Genomic DNA, 23,201 nt, shown 5'->3' on the forward strand with positions numbered 1-23,201 from the left:
AAAATCCAGGGAGACTCCCATCAGTCAAGCTGATTGCTGAGGGTGAAATACCCCATTAAAGAAAAGTTTGCATTTGGGGTGAGTTCAGCGTTTACCAAGTGAGTTTGTTGGGTTTTTCCAGGTGAGCAGAGCCAGCATCCTCTGCAATGAATCAAATCCAGCTCAAATCATCTATATTTCACATCACACAAGAACTAGTATTAATATTTGGCAACTAGCAGAATCCTAGAGATCACAATAATTGCATGATTTAACAGTTGGGATTGGCGCCAGTTGTAGGGTGCTAATGGCTGTCTCAGACCCGCTTCTTTTGTTGCTCCTGTCCTGTCTGCTTGGTTTGAGCTACTTTAAATAAAATCAAGTCCAGCTTCATCCCGGAAAGATTTTTTCTTTTTGTTTTTTTTGGCCTTGGGCAGAGTACATCCAATTCCCGTGGTAGGCAATCTTTCAGTTTCAAAATGGCACAATCAAACACAAGTTGAAGCTGCATCAACTGGAGGAAGTTACTCACATTATTATTTTTAACCATAGATTAAAGGGTCGGCAACGCAAGTGCTGTTGTTTCAATTATTGAACTTGGGGGCTGGCTTTTTAAATCATTATCGTCATCATCAGCAACTCGATATGGATTGCTGGATTCCAGCTTCATGACCCAGACCCAGACATGATTCGCTTTTAGCTTATTACATAAAGAGTTCGGCTGCATTTACTTACGGTTCGGTTGCGTTGCAAGCACATGTAGTTTGGATCCTTGCTTCACTTGGGAAACCTCAATTATCTCTTCTCGTTCCTGTCCGAAAATTTGGCTGATCTTTGTCGGAGGTTTAGTCAACCAAAGTGGTCCCAGCACATAAAGGCCATTAGCTGATTGAGATAATAACCCATCAACCTTTTAAACCAACAAATGATGGGTGTTGGTTCGATTTCATTGATCTGCAAAATTTTCTTCTTTCCAAACATACCGGATTAATGCAACTAGGTAGAAAAATTGATCCAAAATCTCTTTCCAAGCCGTGAACTTGGGGTGGATCTAGTCTCTTTTATTGTTTTGATTAATTTATTTTTTTAAGAGTGAATAAATAGATGGATTTGATAGTTTGGTCTGTTAATGAATTAAATATTTTTAAAAAAATCGACTAAAACCGAAACATAAATAATAATCAAACCGATCAAACATAAAAAAAGATCAAACTGATCAAATATAGAATTATTTTGGTCAGTTTAGTTTTGAATCAATTGATCAAAATTTTATCATTTTTTTTTCAAATTATAATATTAAAATTTATAAATTTCATCCATAATTATAAAATATACAAATTATATATAAATTAAATATATATAATATATTAATTTATTGTATATATAAAATTAATAACACAACTTATATGTTATAATATTTTGATTTTTATATCAAAGTTTATATATATAATAACTAATTATAAACAATATGTTATAAAAATTAAGATGATAACTAATAAAATTATTAAGTGTAATAATATAAATAAAATCTATTATAAGTTACAGTAATGCTTATAGATAAATTAAATATATGTATATATATAATATATTACTTTATTATATATATAATTAATTACACAACTTATATGTTGTAATGTTTTATACCAAAATTTGTTTAAATAATAACTAAGTATAAATAATATGTTATAAAGACTAGAGTGATAATTAATAAGGTTATTAAGTGTAATCATATAAATAAAGTTTATTATAAGTCATAATAATACTTATGTATAAATTATATATATATATATATATGATATTTATATAATTATATATATACTCATAACATTTTATATTACAAAACATTATTAAGGTGTAATAATTATAATATATTAATATGTAAGACATTTACTATCATATATTATAATATTAACATATAAGTTATTTCATTTAAAATATATAACTTGTAATTTCATATTAATACAGAATTATAAATAAATATATATAATTAAAATTAAATTTCTATGATTATGATGTGTATACATATATATAATAAACTAATATATTTTAATTATATTATTAATTAAGTTTACTATCAATTTTTCTTAATATATATAAAAAATATTATATATATATATATATTAATATATAAAAAATATAAAAAAATCAGTTTGGTTTTTTAGATAGATTGATCTAAAAATTTTAAAATCGAAACTGACCAAAAAATCAATTAAACTAAATATTTTAAATCAATTAATTCAATGGATCAATTAAACCAAACCATTTTATCCAAATCACATTTGATTTGATTGAATAATTAATTTGGTTTGATTTTACTCACTTTTTTTTTTTTTTGCAATGGCACAATAACCGGAGCAAGACCGCAAAGGGCATTTGTTGAAACAAGTAAATGCTAAATAAATGGATGTGGTTAATACCAACCTAATCCGGTCCATGTGCTCTCAATGTCATTGATTAAGGCATAATATCACATTCATTGCCGATGCACATGCAAATGCTCCTTCCCGGTTTCCGCTGTTGTCCTTCAAACTATAGGCATCGGATGGCCCAAAAGGGTGTCAGTATTTTATTTGAAAATGGAGCAAAAAAAAAAGAGAGAGAGTAGATTTTGGGGGTTTGAAAACATTGAATAAACATGAAAGTGATGTGGATACCATTAAAACACAAATAACGTTACTTCAAATCAAAACCCTAGAGTTCCTAGGTAATGTCATATGGCATGCAAGGCAGATCAAATGACAATCTAAGCTGTTCTCATTAGCCATGTTTACCGCATTAATAGCTGGGCGGCTCACGTGGGATACGTAGACCTTAGGCCTACAGGTTCGTGGTCCACGAGGCAAAAGCCCATAAATGAATTTGGGGCAAACACCATGTGGCAAACCCTTAATGGCCCAAACAATGTAGGCCCGACTGTGAAATCGTTCAAAGAACCAGGACCTAACGCCAAGAGACTCTCCAGTCCCCACTGCCCACCGTGACCGATTGCAAAAGCAGAATCCGCCCTGTTTGTTTCAACTTTCAATGCAGCTGTTTCACTGCTTACTCTTTTAAGATGAATAATCCAGCGCCAGCTTTAGGTCATGAGCTCACTGTACAATGTTATATATTATTGGAAAGCAAAGCATGATGGTAATTTAAACTGTAATATTGTAATTGTAAAGAAAACCCAAGGCAGAGATTGTCTGGTATAATATTTTAATGGTTAATGTTACCCGGGGAATGAATAAGACCTTACCTTTCTTTTTAAGTCTTACCCAAAGTCCAAAAGGGGCATGGGGTGTCTGCTTATATATATTCTATAATCAGCTCGAGCCTAGAGCACCAGCCATTTCCTCTGACAGATACTAGAGAGATATCGGGCATGGCTTCTTTTCTTTGGACTTTATGTCTCGGCTTTCTATTCTTGGCCTCTGGAACTATGAGTGCCGCACCAAGAAAGCCCGTAGATGTGCCATTCGGCCGCAACTATGTGCCCACCTGGGCTTTTGATCACATCAACTATCTCAATGGCGGTACCGAGATTCAGCTCAAATTAGACAAATACACAGGTAGAGCATAATATTGAAGTTAAAGCTTTGGATTTTGGGTGCACTCATCTTCTTTATCTTAATTGTTGTTTTCTGTGTTTTCTTTTTTATGATGAAGGGACCGGCTTTCAATCCAAGGGCTCTTACTTGTTTGGTCACTTCAGCATGAACATTAAGATGGTTCCTGGGGACTCTGCCGGAACGGTGACTGCTTTTTATGTAAGTACTTCTCTAAGATATTTCAGTGCTTGTTGTTGCATTGCAATCCTTAAAAAAAGGTTATGTCAGTTCACTGATCCTGTTCCTTTCCTTGTTTCCGATATATGGTGCAGTTATCTTCTCAAAACTCAGAGCATGACGAGATAGACTTTGAGTTCTTGGGGACCAGAACCGGACAGCCCTATATTCTGCAGACCAATGTGTACACCGGAGGAAAGGGAGATCGAGAGCAGAGAATTTATCTTTGGTTTGACCCTACCAAAGACTACCACACCTACTCCGTTCTGTGGAATACGTTTCTGATTGTGTAAGTCCCGCCGCCTACAAATCTCGTTCAAACATTCCCCTTTTCCAGGATTTTAGGAATCTAGATTCATTCTAGTGTTCTTCTATTGAATCTTTATCTTATATTCAGCCAAAGCAGTCTCTGCTGACGATATTTGAAACGTAAAACGAAGGAAGGTGCTCATTAATGTTAATGGAGTGCAGGTACTTCGTGGATGATGTGCCCATAAGGGTGTTTAAGAACAGCAAAGATTTGGGGGTGAGGTACCCTTTCAACCAACCGATGAAGATATATTCAAGCTTGTGGAATGCGGATGACTGGGCCACCAGGGGTGGTCTGGAGAAGACGGACTGGTCCAAGGCTCCCTTCGTGGCCTCTTACAAGGGGTTCCACATAGATGGGTGCGAAGAATCCGTGAACGCAAGGTTCTGCAAGACACAAGGCAAGCGATGGTGGGATCAGAAAGAGTTCCAAGACCTTGATGCTCAACAATACGACAAACTCAGGTGGGTTCGCCAGAAGTACACCATCTACAACTATTGCACTGATCGTGCACGCTTCCCGACGATGGCTCCTGAATGCAAGCGAGACCAAGACATATGATCCTGGCCTCTCTTATTACTCCATATATAGTTACCCAGTATCTGCTTAAGTTTACGATTTATAATTTATGATTTATACTGTTACAATATTGGGCTTGTAACATTGAAACTAAAAAGAGGGTGAAGGAGTGGCCATTATATTTATTGTTTCCTTTCAATGAAATTGCTAAGCTGTATTCTATATTTTCTGTCAATCACGGCTCTTTCTCTGTTTACCGGGGATGCCTTACTTTCCTCGATTTTCTTTGTGATTCTCGTAAAACGATTGGTATATCTAGGGGTCACAGCCAGTTAGGTTCCCAACTAAATTATTAATTGCAACTTTTACTCTTGCTTCCACTGCATAAATGAATGTGCAACCAAGACAAACTTTGCGTCTCAAATGGCTCAATGCTGTCACAGTAGCAACAGTATTCTACATGGTCTACCATCTGCAAAGAAAGGGGAGTGAATGGAGATCTCTACTTCAGAATTCAGACAAGAAGTCCTAGTTCCTTTCGATTGACCATTTCCAGTTTTCCAGAATCTAGAAACCATCTTCACTGCCAAAACGCACGCTCGCACGTGATATGCTCTTATGGGGTAAAGTTGCGCCAGTCAACAATGTGAGTAAAAATTTCAAAGCCTGTCCACAACCCTCGCAGAGCCCCAACTCCCAAATCAAGGTCCAATATTCATACCCTACACTTTGCAGCAGGCTTTCGACCAGCACTTTTTGTTTTTCTACAGACTTTGGAAATTACTTCCAACAATTTGAGCTGGGAAATCACATTTACTTTCAAGACCAAGACCAAATAGTAGCAGACAAGACACCCAAGCGCATGCAAAGTCTTACCTGACGCAGCCCCATCTTTCCCAATGATATCAACATAAACAAGGACATTTCGATGCAAAAAGTGCCCCTGCCAACTCGGGAGAGGTACATAACAATATTAATGTAAAACAGAGAAATTCTGATGCTTATTCTGTAATATTTCCCAGATTTGCAGTCGCAAGCTGCATCAATCACTTGAAAGAGTGCCACTTCAGCGCTTACAACACAGCTACGGATGACATGAGAAAGAAGCAGGATCTGATGTATCGGTGTAGAGCAATAAGAAATGCCCGTGGTCTCGGCTACAAAAACAATGTTCCTCTACCAGCCATGACAATTTACATATACAGGTTTTAGGGTGACCAAGACTCTAAATTACTCCAGTTGGTTCGTCAAGTGTTATGGATCAGGTAAAACCATTGTTACGACAACGTGCAACGGCGGAGCGTCCCTGGGCTTTTTATATATTATATATTTTTAGTGATTTTTTCAAAATAATTTTTATTAAATAATTAATATAAATAAAAAATAATAAAATAATTTTACAAACTCCAATCAATTTTACTCAAACTCTTAAATTTTTTTCTAACCCTTTAAGTCTCTCCACGCCTCTCCCCTTTCTTTCTTTGTATCTTTCTCTTTTTTTTTTATCATTTTACTGTGAAATTATAAAGAAGTTTTTTTAATTTTTAATTTATATTTTTTTATTTTTTTAATTTTATTCTATTTGCTCATATATTCTAAATTTCTATAAATTTTCTTTTTCAAATTTTTACGAACCATCAACCATATTTTTTTTTGTTATGTAGGTTTTATCTTCTACTTGTTATCTTGTTATATTCTTTAAAAATTTCAAAATTATTATGTAATTTTCAAATATAAGTTTTAACGTTGCATTATTGGTTGTTACTTAAAATTTCACAAATATTTTTTTTTTATTAATTCTAGTTATATAAGAAGAAATTATTTTGAGTATATCTTTTCAATGTGCTTTACGTTTTATATTTAATTGAAAAGAACTTATCTTGAGTACTTAATTTTTAAACAATATTGATTAAATAAGAAGAAATTATATATCGTATTTAACTATTTATATTTTATACATTATAGTTTAATATTTAATTTTTTAAATTTAAATAAAATAAAATAAAAATATTAAATTTTAATTGTATTAATTTTTTAATCGCTTATATTGAAAAAGACAAGACTCTGAAATAAAATAGATGATGAGTATTTTGCAAATAATACAGTTGTTTATATTGTGAAAGACATTGCCATGTTGAACAAAACTTTCTTAAAAAACTATTATAAGTCTTTTTCTTCTTGTTTATTTTGATTTTGATGTTATATAAAATTATTATATATTATAAATCTTTTGATTGTTAATGGTTAAGTTCAACATATTAGTATTAAAAATTTTTAACCTTTATTCCTTTTTGTCTTTGGCTCCCAATAAAAGTTGGTTAGCTCTACCTGACAAAGTGATGTTTGCAACCTTGATTATGTTAGGATTTGTAAACAGCCCATTTTTCTAAAGATATGTAAGATTTGTAAACAGTCCATTTTTCTAAAGATATGTAATTTTTTTTTACACCATTGCTATGAGAAAGCAAGCACCCAGGGTTGTCGTGGGTAATATGCTTGTCACAAGACTAGCTTTAGCATAAAGACACCAAAGCTCTTACTTTAGGCCTCACAATTTTACAAACCTCATAATTTATATAATATAATTAATTATATTAAATATATATAAAAGTTAACATAATTAATAAAATATTTCTTAAATTAAGTGTCTATTAAATTTTTATTCTCTCTCACTTCTTACCTCTTATTAATTCTCAACTATTTATCTCACTTCCTCAATTATGAAAAAGTTAAAGTAATTAATAAAATTATAAATTCTCTCACTGTTCCCAATTATTTGCCTAACAAATTTCTATTTTTTTATCATTTCTCAATTCCCATAATGTTAATAATTCTCAATTATTTTTCTTATTTTCAATGAACGTAATATGTTTTTAATGATATCCAACTAATGGTAATTTTTTTAACTTCAATAAAAATGGTCTCATTTAAATATTTAAGCGCTTTAGGCCTTTAAAAGTATTGAGCTACCCCTAGCTTGTCATGGGTAAGCAATCTAATATTCTAAAAATGAAGAAGGTTCAAACTCTGTCCAGTAATACAATTTAACTATAATACAAAAATTTCCTGTAAACTGTGGAAGAAGAATTCAAAAACTGAATCGGGAAATTTTCTAACTGTATTTCATCTCATGATCAATCAATTACAGAGTTCATTGCACTATTTATATAAATGAACTTCTGTTAACAAAACTAACAACCCGAAGAGCAAAATTGTCCACAATTTCAAGTAAATAGTAAAAGTATGTCAAGACTAGTAAATAATCTAACTACCACCAACTGACTATTTACACTTTAAGCAATAGTTAAAAGGTAAACTCCACGTACACCTGTTATTGTATGACACATTCTCACATAGCAACTTGAGATTTTTTTCTTTTTTTGCCATATAAAACCAAGTATTTTACTTCTAGTTTGGAGTAAGAGTATTAAATTTTCAGTTAGATTTTTGTAAAAAAAAAATTAAGAACCTTTTTGTTATCTTTATCCTGGTTTTAAAAAAACTAAATTGATTTACTTGAAAAAACTGAAAAGAGTTTCCAACGTGAAGAAAATCCCCAAAGAGTTTTAAGTTAGTTTTAAATTGAAAGATATTTTTAAATCTTCAAACTCTGAATTTTCAACTACAAAAATCGACCTTTAGAAAGTGAAGAATCGATTATTAACTGTGCAGAAAGTAAATCTCTTTTTCTATTACAAGAAAAATCAATTCTCAAACAAGTACATGTCGATTCTGGAGAAACAGAAGCTACTGGACAGAACGAAAACCGACACCAAGGAGTTGACATGTTGATTCTGAAAACTTCAAAGAGAAAAAATCAAGAACTTGGAGAAAAAGCAAGTATGGATAAATGGATAAGAATGGAGCACAAAATTTCAAGCTTGAATTTTTGGATTGGCACCAAACACATGTAAAGAATCAACACCAAGAGAACAACATGTTGATTCTAAGAAAATATAGAAAGCTGTAGACTTGGAGCATATCATGAAGAATCGACACTAGATGAAGAACATGTCAATTTTCAAGAAAAACAAGACGATGCAGATTTTCTAGAATTATGAAAAATCGACACCAAAGGTACAACATTTTGATTCCACAAGCACAATAGACAAAAGTCTAGTTGGCATGAAACAAATAGAAAAGTTTTAAATTTCATTCCAATAGGCAGAAAAAGTTCGAACTTATATTACCTAGCCAAAGGACATCGGAAGAAAGAAAAGGAAAAGATATTAAGAATCAGAAGGGAAGGAAAAAGAAAGGGAAAACAAGATAAAAATATTTTTGAAAGAGCTGAAACAGAAAATTTCTTCCTTTATTCTAGTAATAAGCTAACCACTTCAAAAGATCATACCTTTCCTCATTACAAAAAGTTTCTAAGCTTAGATACTCCTATTTTTTACCTTTATTCTCAAAAAGCTTTAACCTTTAGTACTCTCATTGCTTATCAACCTTCTTTAGAGGCATAGAGTTTATACCTTTGTAATCTATTGTTATATTTGGTTATACCTCCAGAAAAAAGTAGTGATGAAGGTTATACCTCCTTAAAAATATAGTATCTTGATTATACCTTCAAGCAAAAGGTAGAAAGGTTATGCTTTAACTCTAAAAAGGTAAAGACTTTGTGAAAGGTTGTGCTTTAACCATGAAAAGGTAGTGATGTTGTGAGGTTGTGCTTGCTCTTCTTGAAAAGGCAATGACATTGTGAGGTTGTGCTTGCTCCTCTTGAAAAGGTAATGACATTGTGAGGTTGTGCTTGCTCCTTTCGAAAAGGCAATGTTTGTGTAAAGGTTATGCTTACTCCTTGAAAGGCAATTTATAATGGATTCAAACTCTTTGTGATATGAAGGGAGAGGACGTAAGTATTGAAGTTGAACTTCTATAAAAATCGTGGCTTTGCACCTTGACTTTTTTGCATTTTCATACTCTGTTATGCTCTATAATTGAGGTATATGAATTCTCCAAAGAAGTATTATCATCCTAAGTGATAAGCAATGGGAAGTATCTCGTAGACTAATTAACTTGTATATGCTCATATGCAAATCCTTAGCTAAGGTATAATGAGGATTCGAGGAAAAATGTTTTCATGGATTTTTCATTAAGAAAATTTCAAAGTCAATAGCAAACATGGAAAGACATAAAGTGTAGATATTAAACCATGTTGTTTACTCATTCCAGGGTACATGATGATAGAATTGACTTACATAGATAAACCACATTCGCCTTTCTAATAAATGGAGGCCATGATGTGTTACTAGACATCAATTTTAGTCTATGACTATATATTGATCAATAAGAGAATTGAGGATTAATTAAATAAAGATTTGATTAATTTAATTCTAAATATGATTTAGGATTACAATTACACTCATTGCCAAACCTAATGGGTCACGCACATAAAGTGAATTATCGAAATTAATTTGAAATTCAATTGAATTTGATCTAATTGATTTTATAGAGGCTTAATCTGATTAAGTATTGGGAAAAATAAAAAATGTGATTTGATGGAGTATAAAGCAAAGGAGAAATCGACAAAATCCATAAAACATGGAATTTGCAATTTTTTATTGGTTGGGCTAAGGATATCGGCTTAGCATGGATTATTCCCTTCGGTTTTGTTTTGGACTTGATTTATGTGTTTTAATTATTTTGGGCCAAGTCACAAATAAGTTTGAAAGTTAATTATACTTGTATAACTAAACAAAGACCCAATTATGCCCAATTAGCCCAAGACATCTTTTAATCCTGGTAGGGTAGGAAGTATTGTCAATTCACTCTATAAAAGGACCCTTTAGCCGTCCCATAATAAGATAGAAAGAGATCTGACTTTCGTTTCTCATGTGCTGAGATAAGATCACAACCGAAAGAAAGAAACACAAGGGAGCTCAAAGTTGAGAGTTTGCTAGCAAAAACTTTAGCTAAGGGATTCATTTACTCTTAGTGAAAAGATTTCAATAATATATTGTGTGGATCTCCATTAAAGGTAGGACAATTATGCTATTGTGGTTTTGATCAATCCTAATTAGTGTACAACAAGTCACAAATGAAATCCAAGGAGGACATCACCCAAAGGAAGTCGACTACAGGCTTTTAGGTACATGTTGAAATTTCTCTCTTGTAGTTTAATATATTAGTTTCAATTAAAGTGATCCATGGTTTAAAGGATTGTAAAATTTTAAATTTTTTCTATGCATGATCTGCCTTAGTTTTAAGTCCTCAACAGTGGTATCAAAGCCTCTTTTAATTGATTTAATCTAATTTTATGTTTAATTGTTGAAGACAACAAAATTGTTTTGTTTATGTGCTGATTTGATGCAAGGTTCAATAAAAATTCTCAAAACAATTTTGAATGGATTTTTCAAATCTAATTTATGTTTTGAAAAGGCCTTTAAAGTCTAGATTTATAGATTTAACATCTAGATATAATAAGTCCTTAAAGATTTTATAGATTTGTTTTGATACCCTATGGAGTTCTAATACTAATTTGGAATTGCGCATTGATATACTCATATGGATAAGTATGATGTTCTTTGTAAAAAAAGATTTCACATACAAAAAAATCCATTCAAGAATGTGCTGCAATGAAATTGAATTATAAATTTGAATGATGTTTACATGTTGCCTTAAGTTGGAGATTTATAAATATACTTTTGAGAAAATTATAGAAATCATTAATTTGGTGTTATTTGTCTCTAGTTAAGTTTGTTTATTTATGTTAATTTCATCATTTAAATTGTTTTAGCTTTTGTTTAGTTTATCTTTTATATTTTGCTCAAGGATTAGCAAAATATTAAATTTGGGGATGTGATAACTCTATTTTAGAAAGTTACTTGGTCTTAATTTCCAATATATTTTATCTAGATTCTTGAGATTTAATTTAAATATTAAGAGTTTTTAACCATCTCTTCTTTTTAATTTAATCATATTGGGTTCAATTGTGTTAAATTATTTTTATGATATTTTATTTTAAGTTTAGTTATTATTTAAGTCAAGTTTTATGTTTTGTAGGTGTACTTTGAAAAAAAAACCTATTTAGAGCATATCTTTCACAACAAAAGTCCAATGGATGTAATTTTTAAACCATTAGAAAGCTAAGAAGTAGAGCTACAACTTTCATATCTTCGCCTAGTTCAGTTTAAAAGATAATCAAAAATCATGTCGAAGTCAAAGCAGTGTAACAGAGTTTGAACTAGCAACAAAGAGCTTTATGCGCAATGGCACGACCACCATAGAACTAGTGCATCGACGCCCTGATTGGGAAGGATACCTCATGGTGTATAGGAGCATCGATGTCGAGGTGCCCAAGCACCCAGCTTCGTGGCGCCAAACGCAAAACCTTGAAAAAAAAAAAGAGTGCTCGGCATTGCAGCTTTCAATGGAGAAAAAAGACTTTGAGAGTTATTTAACTTATGTTTTACGTTAAACTCGAGTCTTATTTAATTCCCCATTGATAAGCACAGATACAACAATTAAGCTAGGATTTTCTAAAGAAAAAGGAACATTAAAGCTAACAAGGAAGCAAAGAAAGCAAGGAAGATTGCTTATCAGAAGCTTAATAAACATTAAAGTTTTTTCTTTTCTTGTTATCTTTATACTTTTTAATTTAGTTTTGATGGTTCAATTTCTTTTTTGGATGATATTTACATATATTATGTTGAACTAAGTTTCTAATATAGAATCACAATTGAATCTAATGCATAGTTTGAGTTTTTAATGTTATTTTTTACTTATGGTTGATAGTATTTAAGTTGTTTACTTCAATCTTATTCTTAATGCGTTTGATTGATAGGCCACCGATTAGATTGATTTAGAATCCTATTGTCAAATTTTGCACACGCAAGTATACGTATCGAACAAGTAATATAGTGATGAAGTAAAGTATCGTTCCCACGGCGATTTGTTCCTAAATTTTTACTAAATACTAAAATCTTATAACAAATCAATTTTATTTAAGTAATCGATATTTGCAAAAAATTAATTAAAACAAAATCAAAATAAACACTAAATTAATTAACAAACTAAATAAGTTGAGACAAGTAGTATATTAAAGACCTGGGATTATGGGTTCATTCAATATTTCATTTGATTCTAGCTTTTCTTGTTATTTATCTTTCTTGGGTGATTTTGCTAACCTAGAATCCAAAGCTATGGACCAGTCTCCGTCGAGTTGCTTATGCAAATACCTAACTTAATTAGTTCACTATATGTCTATCGGAATCAATCAAATTAAGTTCATTAAGCAAGTGCCCTCATGTGGCTACGTATGGCAATTGGCGTATGTTTACCCAAATCACAAATCAAATCACCTAAATGACATGAACATACACTATTCAAATTTTAGTCCAATCTAAAATTTCTCTGTCAAGTCTCAATTAAATTCACAAATCAGTTAATTGTCAACCAGATAATCAAAAACATTAAGAATAGATTTGAATAAGCAAAACTACACCAATTCATGATAAATACAAGAGAAACTAATAGTCAAACTACATGTTAAAATCCACCACAATCCTAGAAAGATAATTTCGCTCGTAATAACTAATAAAAACAACATCCAAAGAAATTTAGTCATAAATCCAAATCAAAGAAAATAAAAGAAACACAATAGTAGAGAAAGAAACTAAGTATTGAAGCTTTATGATCTCAATTCTCTCTCAAATTCTCTTATTTTCTTGCTTTGTTCTTGGCTCCAATTCTCCAAAATAATTGTTTGCTGCTTCCCTCTTTAAACCTCTGAAAAAGGTCACTTAAATAGGTTCCAAATAACCTAATTTCTAAAATTTCATCAAATTTTTATTTTTGAAAAATCGCCCAACACTGCAGCCTTGATTTCTTGGAGCTGTGGTGCTGGATTTTAGCTACAGTAGTGCTGCAACGTTGCAGCACTGAGCTCTTGGGAAAATGTGTGGTGCGCTTCCTTTAACCAGTGCTGCAGCCTTGTTCTCCCAGCGCTGCAACCTTGTTCTCCTAGCGCTGCAATGGTCTATCAACTTCAAATGTGATTTTCACCCTAATCTGGTCTAACTAGGCAAAGCAGTAATCATAAAAGTTTTATCCTTGTCTCTTAACTTTCCAATGGCTCAAGAATCATATCCATTAGGGTTCTGGATTGAAAGATATGCTCTAAACACCACATCATATTCAGTCCATGCATACTGTTGCACCACTCCGAATTAGACAAATATTTTGACCATGATCCGATCAGAACTAGGTAAAGTGGTAAACATAAAAGTTGTAGCCCTTTCTCTTAACATTATATTGGTCTAAGAATCACTCCATTTGGAGTTCTGTAGAGAGAGATATAGTCAAAATACCACAATATATATGAAAAAAGTTATCATCATACTTACACGGATTTTCATCAAATAAGCCTTTTTCATCAAATTTCTTACAAAAGCAATAAAAAAAACCAGTAAACTACTCTTAAAGTAATTTAAAACAAAATAATATAAAATTTAACTTAAATAACTTAAATTAACTACGCAATATGTAATCAAACTTAAACTAAAAAAACACCTAAAATACTAAAATTCGAACCTAAAATCTAAAAAATCTAGCTACTTAAGCCTCCAAAATGTATTCAAATAACTCTATATAAAAGAGTTATCAAAACCTAAACGGAACGAAATTTAGTGTGGGAATTTAGAGCAAACCCTAGATGAAATAGCATATGTTTAATATCAATTGCATGAGATGATTAATTTGATTCACATGTAGGGTAGACATACACTTACATGTCATATGTAGCTAGAATTAAAGTCTGAATTTAATGAGTCTTTCTTAACTTCAATTTGTATAGACATATAGTAAATTGGTTATGATAGATATTTTTATAAGAAATTTGACAGAGACTTATAAATAAATTAAAATTCTAGGTTAACAACTCAAGCCTATCTAGTAAGTAAAGAGGAAATAAAAGAAATTTAGATGAAACATTAAGCGAATATATTGGTTCTAGAACTTTTGATTATTTGATTCTATTTAAATTGTGACTCTTTCTTCCAATTTTAATTTTGATTTTAGTTAATTTAATTTCTAGTAATCTAAATTCGGTTATTTGGATAAGATTAAGGTGTTTTAATTTAGCACTTAACAAAGAGATTTAATCCAACTCTTTATGGAATTGACACTCTACTTTTTATTATATTACTTATTAACAATACGTGCACTTGCATGATAAAATCGATAATACTCATCACTATCACTCCAAGTTGCCATTATTGATCTCTTCTTGAAGTTTCTGAAAGTATTCTTCTTGTTGATGTTGAAGCATTCATACTTGTGTGACTCGAACTTTTGCAATCAAAGCATATCACATGATCTTTTGTATGCTCTTCTTTAGGCGTACCCCTCTTTGTAGGTCTCCTATTTCTAAGATTTTGTTTCATCAACTTATTGAACTCCTAGCTAGCATGGCCACGTTCTCTTCATTTTCACTCTCATTTTTTATGCTTTTCTCTTTTTCCTCAACTATAGACTTAAGGGTTATTCCCTTTTTCTTAATATCTTCTTTCTTTGACTCCTGTAATTCTCTTTCATGTTTTAATGTCATTTCATATGTGAGTAGGGATCCTATTAGTTCTTCTAACTTAAAGTTGTTAAGGTGTCTAGCGTTTTCTTAGTCATTACCTTGGGTCTCCAAGATGTAGGTAAGCTATAAAGAATTTTCTTCACAAGTTGCTCATTGGGAAAGTCTTTTCTTAAAGCCTCCAAACCTTCAACGGTGTTGGTAAATCTCTCAAACATCTCATTAATGGACTCACCCTCTTTCATTCTTGAAAGTTTATAGTCATGTGTAAGCAATCCAATCTTGGATTCCTTGATTTTGTTTGTTCCCTCATATGTGATCTCTAAGGTATCCCAAATTTGTTTGGTATTTTTACACATTGACACCTTATTAAACTCACTAGCTCATAAGGCACAAAGAAAAGTGTTATAACCCTTACAATTTATTTTAATTAGTTTCTTATCTTTATCATCCCATTCTTTCCTAGTCTTAATAACTACTTTGTCATCTACCTCTTTACTTGGAACATGTGTACCATCTAAAATGATATTCCAAACATCTAAGTCCATTGATTGAATAAAGGTACTTAGTACCTAAAAAGAGAGATGGTCTTCGGATCGATTTTCCTTCACCAAGCACGGCTGTCTTAATATCCATTTTTGTTCATTTAAGACCTCTCAAAGGTAGTTAGACCTATAAAATTTGAGATTAAGCTTTTATACCAACTGTTAATGTAGAAGTCTCAAAGGAAAATATACCAAGAGGGGGTGAATTGGTATTTAAAAATTCTTTTGAAAATTAAAATATAAAAATCAAAACTTTTTCACTCAAAAATATTTTTTAGTATCAAAAATAAGTTTTCAACAATAAACTATGGAGTATAAAAATAATATACTAAAGAAAATATTTTCCTAATTTGAATGCTAGCTATAAATAACAAAGTGAAAATATTTTCTTAAGTGTAAAAAAAAAAATTGATATAAAACTATTTTCCTGAGATAAATGCAAGTAATAAATAATAATACGGAAAACTAAAAAGAGACACAAGAATTTTATAGTGGTTTGGCTTTTGCGATGCCTACATCCACTCCTTTAGTAACCAAGGAATTTTCAATCCACTAAGAGAATTCTTACATTTTAACAGGATCAAGTAATAACCCTGACATTGACTTTTTACAAGATCAAGCGATAACCCTTACACAATCCACAAAGAGACAATTGTTTTTGAACAAGATCAAATCATAACCCCTGCAACGGTTTTTTCACGAGATTAAATGATAATCCTTACAATAATGTTTTTTAAGAGCTCAACGACAAACCCACAAATAGTTTTTCAAAGTTAAGCTAAAACCTTTACAAGATGAGCACAAGGTATAACGAGAATGCCTCTACAAAGGCTGTATGTTAGAAATTTTAGCTTAAATATAGTGAGAGAAGAAATATCAGTTCAAATGAAGCAAATATTCAACTTTATGAGCTTGGTGGAAGACTAAAATGAAGTTAAAGAGTGAGGATAAGCTTTTAGAGGTCTTTCTAGGGTTTGAAGCTTTGGTTTATGTCTTTTCTTGCTTCCAAATAGCTCAAATAAGGTTATTTATAACTAGTGTGAAGTTTGGAGCCATTAGACACAAGTTTGAATCAAATCTAACCATTGCTGAAGCTTGAAGGTCGACTACAATGCTCCTAGAGTCAACCATAGCGCTCTTAGGGTCAACTATATTATTCAAATTTCTCAAAGTAGGGCGTCATAGTCGAGTATAACCTTCCTCTACTCAATCCTTTTCCCAAGAGCGTGTTTTTTGCAAATGTAAGTTGCTATAGTTTCTTCTATAGTCGACTATGTCTGTGTAAGGTCAACTCTTCCATGCTTTTGACTTGTCAAGGTCAACTATGCTTGGGCTAGGGTTAACTATATTTGTTCAAAACTTGATTTTCTTGAGCTTTTTGGAGCAGGGTCCACTATGGCTTTATAATTTACAAGTTTTGCACTCTTTCTTGGCTCAAATCAAACTTCTCTAGGATTGACTCTTGACTTGTGTCTTGAAGTTTTCTTAGTTTTTGTCGCTTTTTTTCAACTATTTTTTACCGGCCTTGTTCCTACATTCAAATGACATTTTAAAGCATGTTTTCTCCTGTATTCTTAACTAAATATGCATTGTTTGAAAGCTTATAAGATGTTTTCTAATGATGCATGACTTTGTAAACAATTATGTAACATTAGGAGATTAAAAATGTATTTGAGATAATTTCAAATGCTTGACATTAAGTTCAAGATAACATTGATTTTTGTCAAATCAAAATATGATGTAACTCAAAATTAATAAATTATTTAAAAATAAGTATAATTTTTTATATTTATAAATAACTGTTGACTAATAGCAATGAATGATCGAGCAAACTAATAAGGCATTTTGACACAAGGACCAAAACGTGGATGTATTGAAAGGGGTTCCTTTGTATTTTACTCAATGGAGTCGGACCATTCCTTGACAATAATGAACCATAAAGAAAAGCAAATACAATGAATTTGGAATGACAATGCAAGGAAAAGGCCTCAAATGTGAAAGTAAGAATTTTATTGCATAAACATGCGAGAGAGAATATAGTCCACATCACAGTTATACATTTTTGACAAAAGGAGAAGTTCTAAAGGCCAAAAAGAAAATGAGGTGAGCAAAAATCAACCATCACAGAGAGCAGATAAGTATTTCCAATGAATCATCACTTCCAGTTGTTGGCAACAATGTCAGCCAAATCCACAACCCTTTGAGAGTAACCCCACTCATTGTCGTACCAAGCAATCACCTTAACCATGTCATCCCCCATGACCATGGTGAGTGATGCATCAACGGTTGAGGACACATCAGAGCACCTGAAGTCGACTGAAACAAGGGGTTCATCACATACAGAAAGGATGCCGTTCAGCTCTTTCTCGGCACTGTCTCTGAAAGCAGCGTTCACCTCTTCAGCGAAGGTCTTCTTTGACACCTGGACGACTAGGTCGACAACTGAGACATTTGGTGTTGGTACACGCAAAGCAATGCCATTGAGTTTGCCTTTGAGAGTAGGGAGTACAAGAGCCACAGCCTTTGCTGCACCAGTCGAGGTAGGAACAATGTTCAGAGCCGCAGCCCGAGCACGCCTGAGGTCACGGTGGCTAGCATCCAGTAGCCTCTGGTCACCAGTGTATGAGTGAGTTGTAGTCATAGTACCCTTGATGATACCTGCATTGTTAATTGCATTGATCAACATGATCACAGTGAATTTCTGCCTCTTCACAAGTACAAAATTTAGGCTGGAGACCAGGTTTATTATAACTAGTTAAAAAATGTTACTTGTCAATTGTCATTCATAGCATTTAATTCAAACCAATTTAAATCATATGTATGTATGGACATCATGCTTAAAAGAGTTAAGTAAATTATTGGAAAAAACCAAGGCAAATTTAGAGAAATTTGTAGGCACGGGGACAACATAGTTAAAGGAATTACCAAACTTCTGGTCCAGAACCTTGACGAAGGGAGCTAGGCAGTTGGTGGTGCAAGAAGCATTGCTGATAATGGGCTCATCTGGGTTGTAGCTGTCAGCATTCACTCCAACAACATAGGTCGGGATGTCACCCTTTCCAGGGGCAGTGATGAGCACTTTCTTGGCTCCTGCCTGTATGTGCTTACCTGCACCATCGCTGTCGACGAACACACCAGTTCCTTCGATCACCAAGTCTATCCCCAAGTCCCTACATCAACATTAATTATCAGTTTGAATGAAAACTAAACAATTGTTAGCAAATGTTACTTATGTGCAAACATTGATGCATTTAAAAATGAAACTAGAAATATAAGAAACAGAAATTCTTACTTCCACGGGAGGTTGACGGGGTTGCGGTTAGAAACGACCTTGATGATCTTGCCATCAACAGAGATGGCATCATCTCCAGCAGGCTTGACATCCGCGTCAAAGATGCCAAGGGTAGAGTCATACTTGAGAAGGTGAGAAGCCTGCTTAACACCACCAGTGTCATTGATGGCAATGACATCAAGAGGGGAGTCCTTACGGCCATGCCAGCACCTCAAGAAGTTCCTGCCAATCCTACCAAATCCATTTATCGCGACCTTTAACTTTGCCTCGACCACCCCTTTCCTGTATCCGCCATTGTTGCTGCCCAACTACAAACAAGAGTATGGGTCCAGGCGCATATAAGTGAAAGAAAAAACAGGGTAATTCATTTGTAATTTGTAATTTTTACTAGAAGTCCAAGGATATTATTTGATCAAGTATATTATACATAGCATGAACCAAAGTTGCAAGGCACATAAAATTCATAACCAGGAATGAGTTGTTCTTCCACAAACTGTACGGTGTTATATATCAAGAGATGATCTAAAGATGTCCTTTTGGGCTTAAATTTGTATAACAAATTTTGCTCTTCCACTAGTTGCAGACTAGAAAGGATGTTTGCAAGTCAGGCGAGGACGTAAATTATAGTCCAAGGAGGACAGTCATGAACTTGGTATTGTGTCATGGTGATTTCGCGGTTCTTTAACCATCATGACTGCCGTTTGTATATCAGTACGAGTACAACAAAATGCTAAATATAGTGGAGAAAGTGCTTCTCCCTCAAAGGTAATTAGTCCATCTTCCATCATTGTATAAATAATGTAAACACAAATGTGAAATATGTGGCATCATCAATCTGATGTCTGCTATAAAGTAATTCTTATCTCTTCAGAATTCAGATAACAACATGACAGTGGAGACTAGGATGGAGGAGTACTGATAAAGTTGGTAGTAGAGCGTCAAACTCACAGCAGAGGTCTGAAAAGCAACGACTGAAAGGAAGTCATCTGAGGTTTTCCTGGGAAAGGGAAGGCTAGACGAGGAGTTGCGCAGGCCTGAGAATTCTCCAAAACCCTTTCCATTTGCCTAAAAGAGAAAAGAAGCATTGATTTGAGCATCACTTCAGCGCAAAGACAGATTAGTAAAAGGGAGGGAGTAACACGTAGAACTAATAAGACGAGCTGCAATGGAGTACCTGAAGGGTTGGTTTGGCTACAGAAACAGTAGCCGAAGCCATTATGGTTGTGGAGGAAGCTGCTCAAGCAGAAAAGCTAGCAGTGGTAGCAAAGACAGACAGACAGAAACCTGGCAGAGTTTTTCGTTTGATTAAGTAGAAGTGTAATTGGTGGATGACTGAAACGAGAGGATGAGATTACGGATAGCCTCTTGTTCAATGTATGGTTGTGGTTTGAGTTTTTGGGCTTTGTGTCTCTCCATTCATCCCCTGCATAGCTTTCCATTTCCTATCATACGACTCCCTAATTTCTTCCACCTGTTTTTCAAAATAAAATTGTTTGGGGCTTGGTATTGTGGGCCTTCATGGCAGATTGCACCCTGTGGCTATAAATCAATTAGTCTCTCGTGCCTGGATCATTGTAATTATACTCTTGGACTAGCAATCACACAAAACGTAGCAGTGGGCAAACAAAAAAAAATATATCAGAGCCTGCCTGCGGGCTGAATCGGGATGGATGGCCTCTTTTGATTTGGCTCTGCCTTCCGCTCGATTATGAGATTTTGGCAGTGGTCACTGCCCAGGCAATCCTTGTCCACAACCACAACTTCTTTCCTTGGCCACTGAGCTCACCACCTTCCATTTTCTTCATGAACACCTCCTGGAGTAACTAGTAGTAGGCAATTCTAACAGGATTCAGCAGGCATAGCCCTTCAAATTTGGTGCACTGCACCCCAGGCATGTTAGGAACAAGCTCATCATTGCCATTATTTTTCTACTTTAATCAATGAGTATGTACATGTATATATGCATTCAAGCATGTAGGAGTGAGAGGACTCAAAATTCAAGCTTGACATTAAATTATGTTAGCCAAAGATTATTAAGGATTAGGTTGGCTTCCTTTTCTTGGTCTTTAACATAGTAATAACTTTTACTTCCTCTTTAGGACGAACCAACTTCAATTAAGTGCAACTCTTTTCAGTCTTTTTTTTCCTTTTTTTTTTTTCTTGTTCTTCTTTAAATCTCATGAAGATGAAGACAAAAAATTTAACCCTAATATAATTTATATTAAAATTTGAAAAAAAATTATAATATATTATGTTCAATACTTTTTAATATGAAAAAGTAAAAAAATCATGAAAAATAAATTTTTAATGTAAAAATGAAAATATTAGGTGTTTAGAAAAAAGCATAATTTTAAAAAAACCTATAAACTATTCAAGAAAATTCATATAAGCTCTTTTATTACGTTCAATTAAGTTCATGTACTTTATTTTAAGCCAAATTAAGTTCTTATGATTAACAGTCGACTAATTATCATTAATCAAAATGTCACTTGTTATTTTATAACTATATAATGTTAACTTGAAAAGTGAAAACGTCACATAATTATCTCATTATGATATATCAATTTGTCATATCAACATCACATGGTATAAAATAACAAATGACATTTTAACTAATAATAATTAGTTAACCATTAGTTATAAAGATATATTCGAATCAAATAAAAAAAATTTTAATTAAATGTAATAAAAAATAAAATTTTATTTAAATTTTTTAAATAGTTCAAGAACTTTTACATGTATTATAAAAAAAATATTTTAAAATATTAAAAAATAAACTAAAATAAAAGGGGCCGAGAATATTTGATAAACTGTAGAAAATTTTTCCAAAAATGAAAGCGATTGAATGAGGAAAGGGGCAATGCCTTGTGCAGGCACATGTCCCCTAATTAATTCCTCTGTGAATTTTCCGGGCAATGTGCATTATTTGAGGGCTAAATGGAGAGGATTTGATGCCAACTTTAATCATAATAACAAAAATATAAAGAAAGAATAATTGCATATGGATGTGAAATACACCACATAAAACCATTAAACTATTTTATTAATAATGAATTAAAAGGAGAATCTTAATTAACAAGCTTTTTATTGCCCTTATCAAATTAACTTCTTCTTCAAGGTTTTCTTTCACAAGTTTTTTTTGTATGTTTTTTTTAAATAATTGGGAGAGAGGGGATTCGAATCTTACTTTTTAAATAAGAGGATAATGCATCAATCAATAAACCAAATAGTCGGATGCTTCACAAGCTTGTTTGTGTTTGTTGATGAAGCGTCTAGCTACTAACTATGGCTTAATGGCATTGCCTTTTCCAGTTAGACATTGTAGTTGAAAAAATTATGGTTGAAAAATTGATGTGTTTTGGGGCTTGAGTGTTTGACATTTTTTTGATGCCATTTGTTGTTTGTCACAAGTTAAAATGTCAAAAACCACTCGAAGTTAAAATTAAAAATTTATTATGGGATTATAATTACAATTATGTAATGACTCGAGTCTAAGCATTATTAATTCAGCAATTTTTCAAACTTAAATCACATAACTTTAAGAAACTTTAATTCTAATTGTTAAGTTATTAATAATAAATAATTTATATATTTATATCAATCTTAACGATCACATTCATATTTGAGGTGAGATAGAATATCACAAATTATAATCATAATCAAATAATTTTATATACATGATTATTATATTAAATCATTCGAAAAAGAACAAAAAAATTAAATCAAATTAACATATAATTATATTAAATTCACGCAATTTTTTACCTAAAGATAAAATTTTGAAATCTTATTTTCCAAAAGTCTTGTGCTAGTAAAGTCCCTCTCTCAAACTACCCTAAAATAAAATTAGATACTGAAGTATGTGGACGTGTGTAAAGCTTGACCTTATAAAATGCTTGTCATGACATACATGTGATGATAGCATGATTGCATACTAGGAGAGTCCCGAAAAATTTACAAAAATAGGTATTGTACCTAGAGGTACAACAAAGTTGATTTAAGCCTCGAACTAGATCAAATAGGAATTTTAAGGTGAGATTAAGAGCTTCACAGTCCATGGATGACTCAAAATGGTAATTCGGAATTTGAGGATCAATTTGGAGTTAAACCGGAATTTTCACTATCTAGGGGCAAAATGGTCAATTACCATTTAGGGACAAAATGAAAATTTTTAGAAAAGATTTTTTTTGCCCCATTTGACTTATTAGAGTATGATTTGAGTATAGGAGTATGATTTGAGGTTGAAAAGTGAAAAAAAATTGTA

General features: G+C 32.5%; 2 protein-coding genes across 2 annotated transcripts; one reads left to right on the forward strand and one right to left on the reverse strand.

The window, feature by feature from the left end:
* Nucleotides 3,217–4,831, forward strand: LOC18601180 (probable xyloglucan endotransglucosylase/hydrolase protein B). Its single transcript, XM_018119647.1, has 4 exons — nucleotides 3,217–3,530; nucleotides 3,628–3,728; nucleotides 3,842–4,035; nucleotides 4,218–4,831. The coding sequence occupies exons 1-4, from the start codon at nucleotides 3,344–3,346 to the stop codon at nucleotides 4,615–4,617; spliced, it is 882 nt and encodes a 293-aa protein (XP_017975136.1). The 5' UTR covers nucleotides 3,217–3,343; the 3' UTR covers nucleotides 4,618–4,831.
* Nucleotides 17,634–20,413, reverse strand: LOC18601182 (glyceraldehyde-3-phosphate dehydrogenase A, chloroplastic). Its single transcript, XM_007032033.2, has 5 exons — nucleotides 20,112–20,413; nucleotides 19,886–20,002; nucleotides 18,938–19,245; nucleotides 18,571–18,815; nucleotides 17,634–18,303 (listed from the first exon to the last, which is right to left on the reverse strand). The coding sequence occupies exons 1-5, from the start codon at nucleotides 20,151–20,153 to the stop codon at nucleotides 17,801–17,803; spliced, it is 1,215 nt and encodes a 404-aa protein (XP_007032095.1). The 5' UTR covers nucleotides 20,154–20,413; the 3' UTR covers nucleotides 17,634–17,800.

This window comes from Theobroma cacao, chromosome 4 (assembly GCF_000208745.1).
Source record: "Theobroma cacao cultivar B97-61/B2 chromosome 4, Criollo_cocoa_genome_V2, whole genome shotgun sequence".
NCBI lineage: Eukaryota > Viridiplantae > Streptophyta > Magnoliopsida > Malvales > Malvaceae > Theobroma > Theobroma cacao.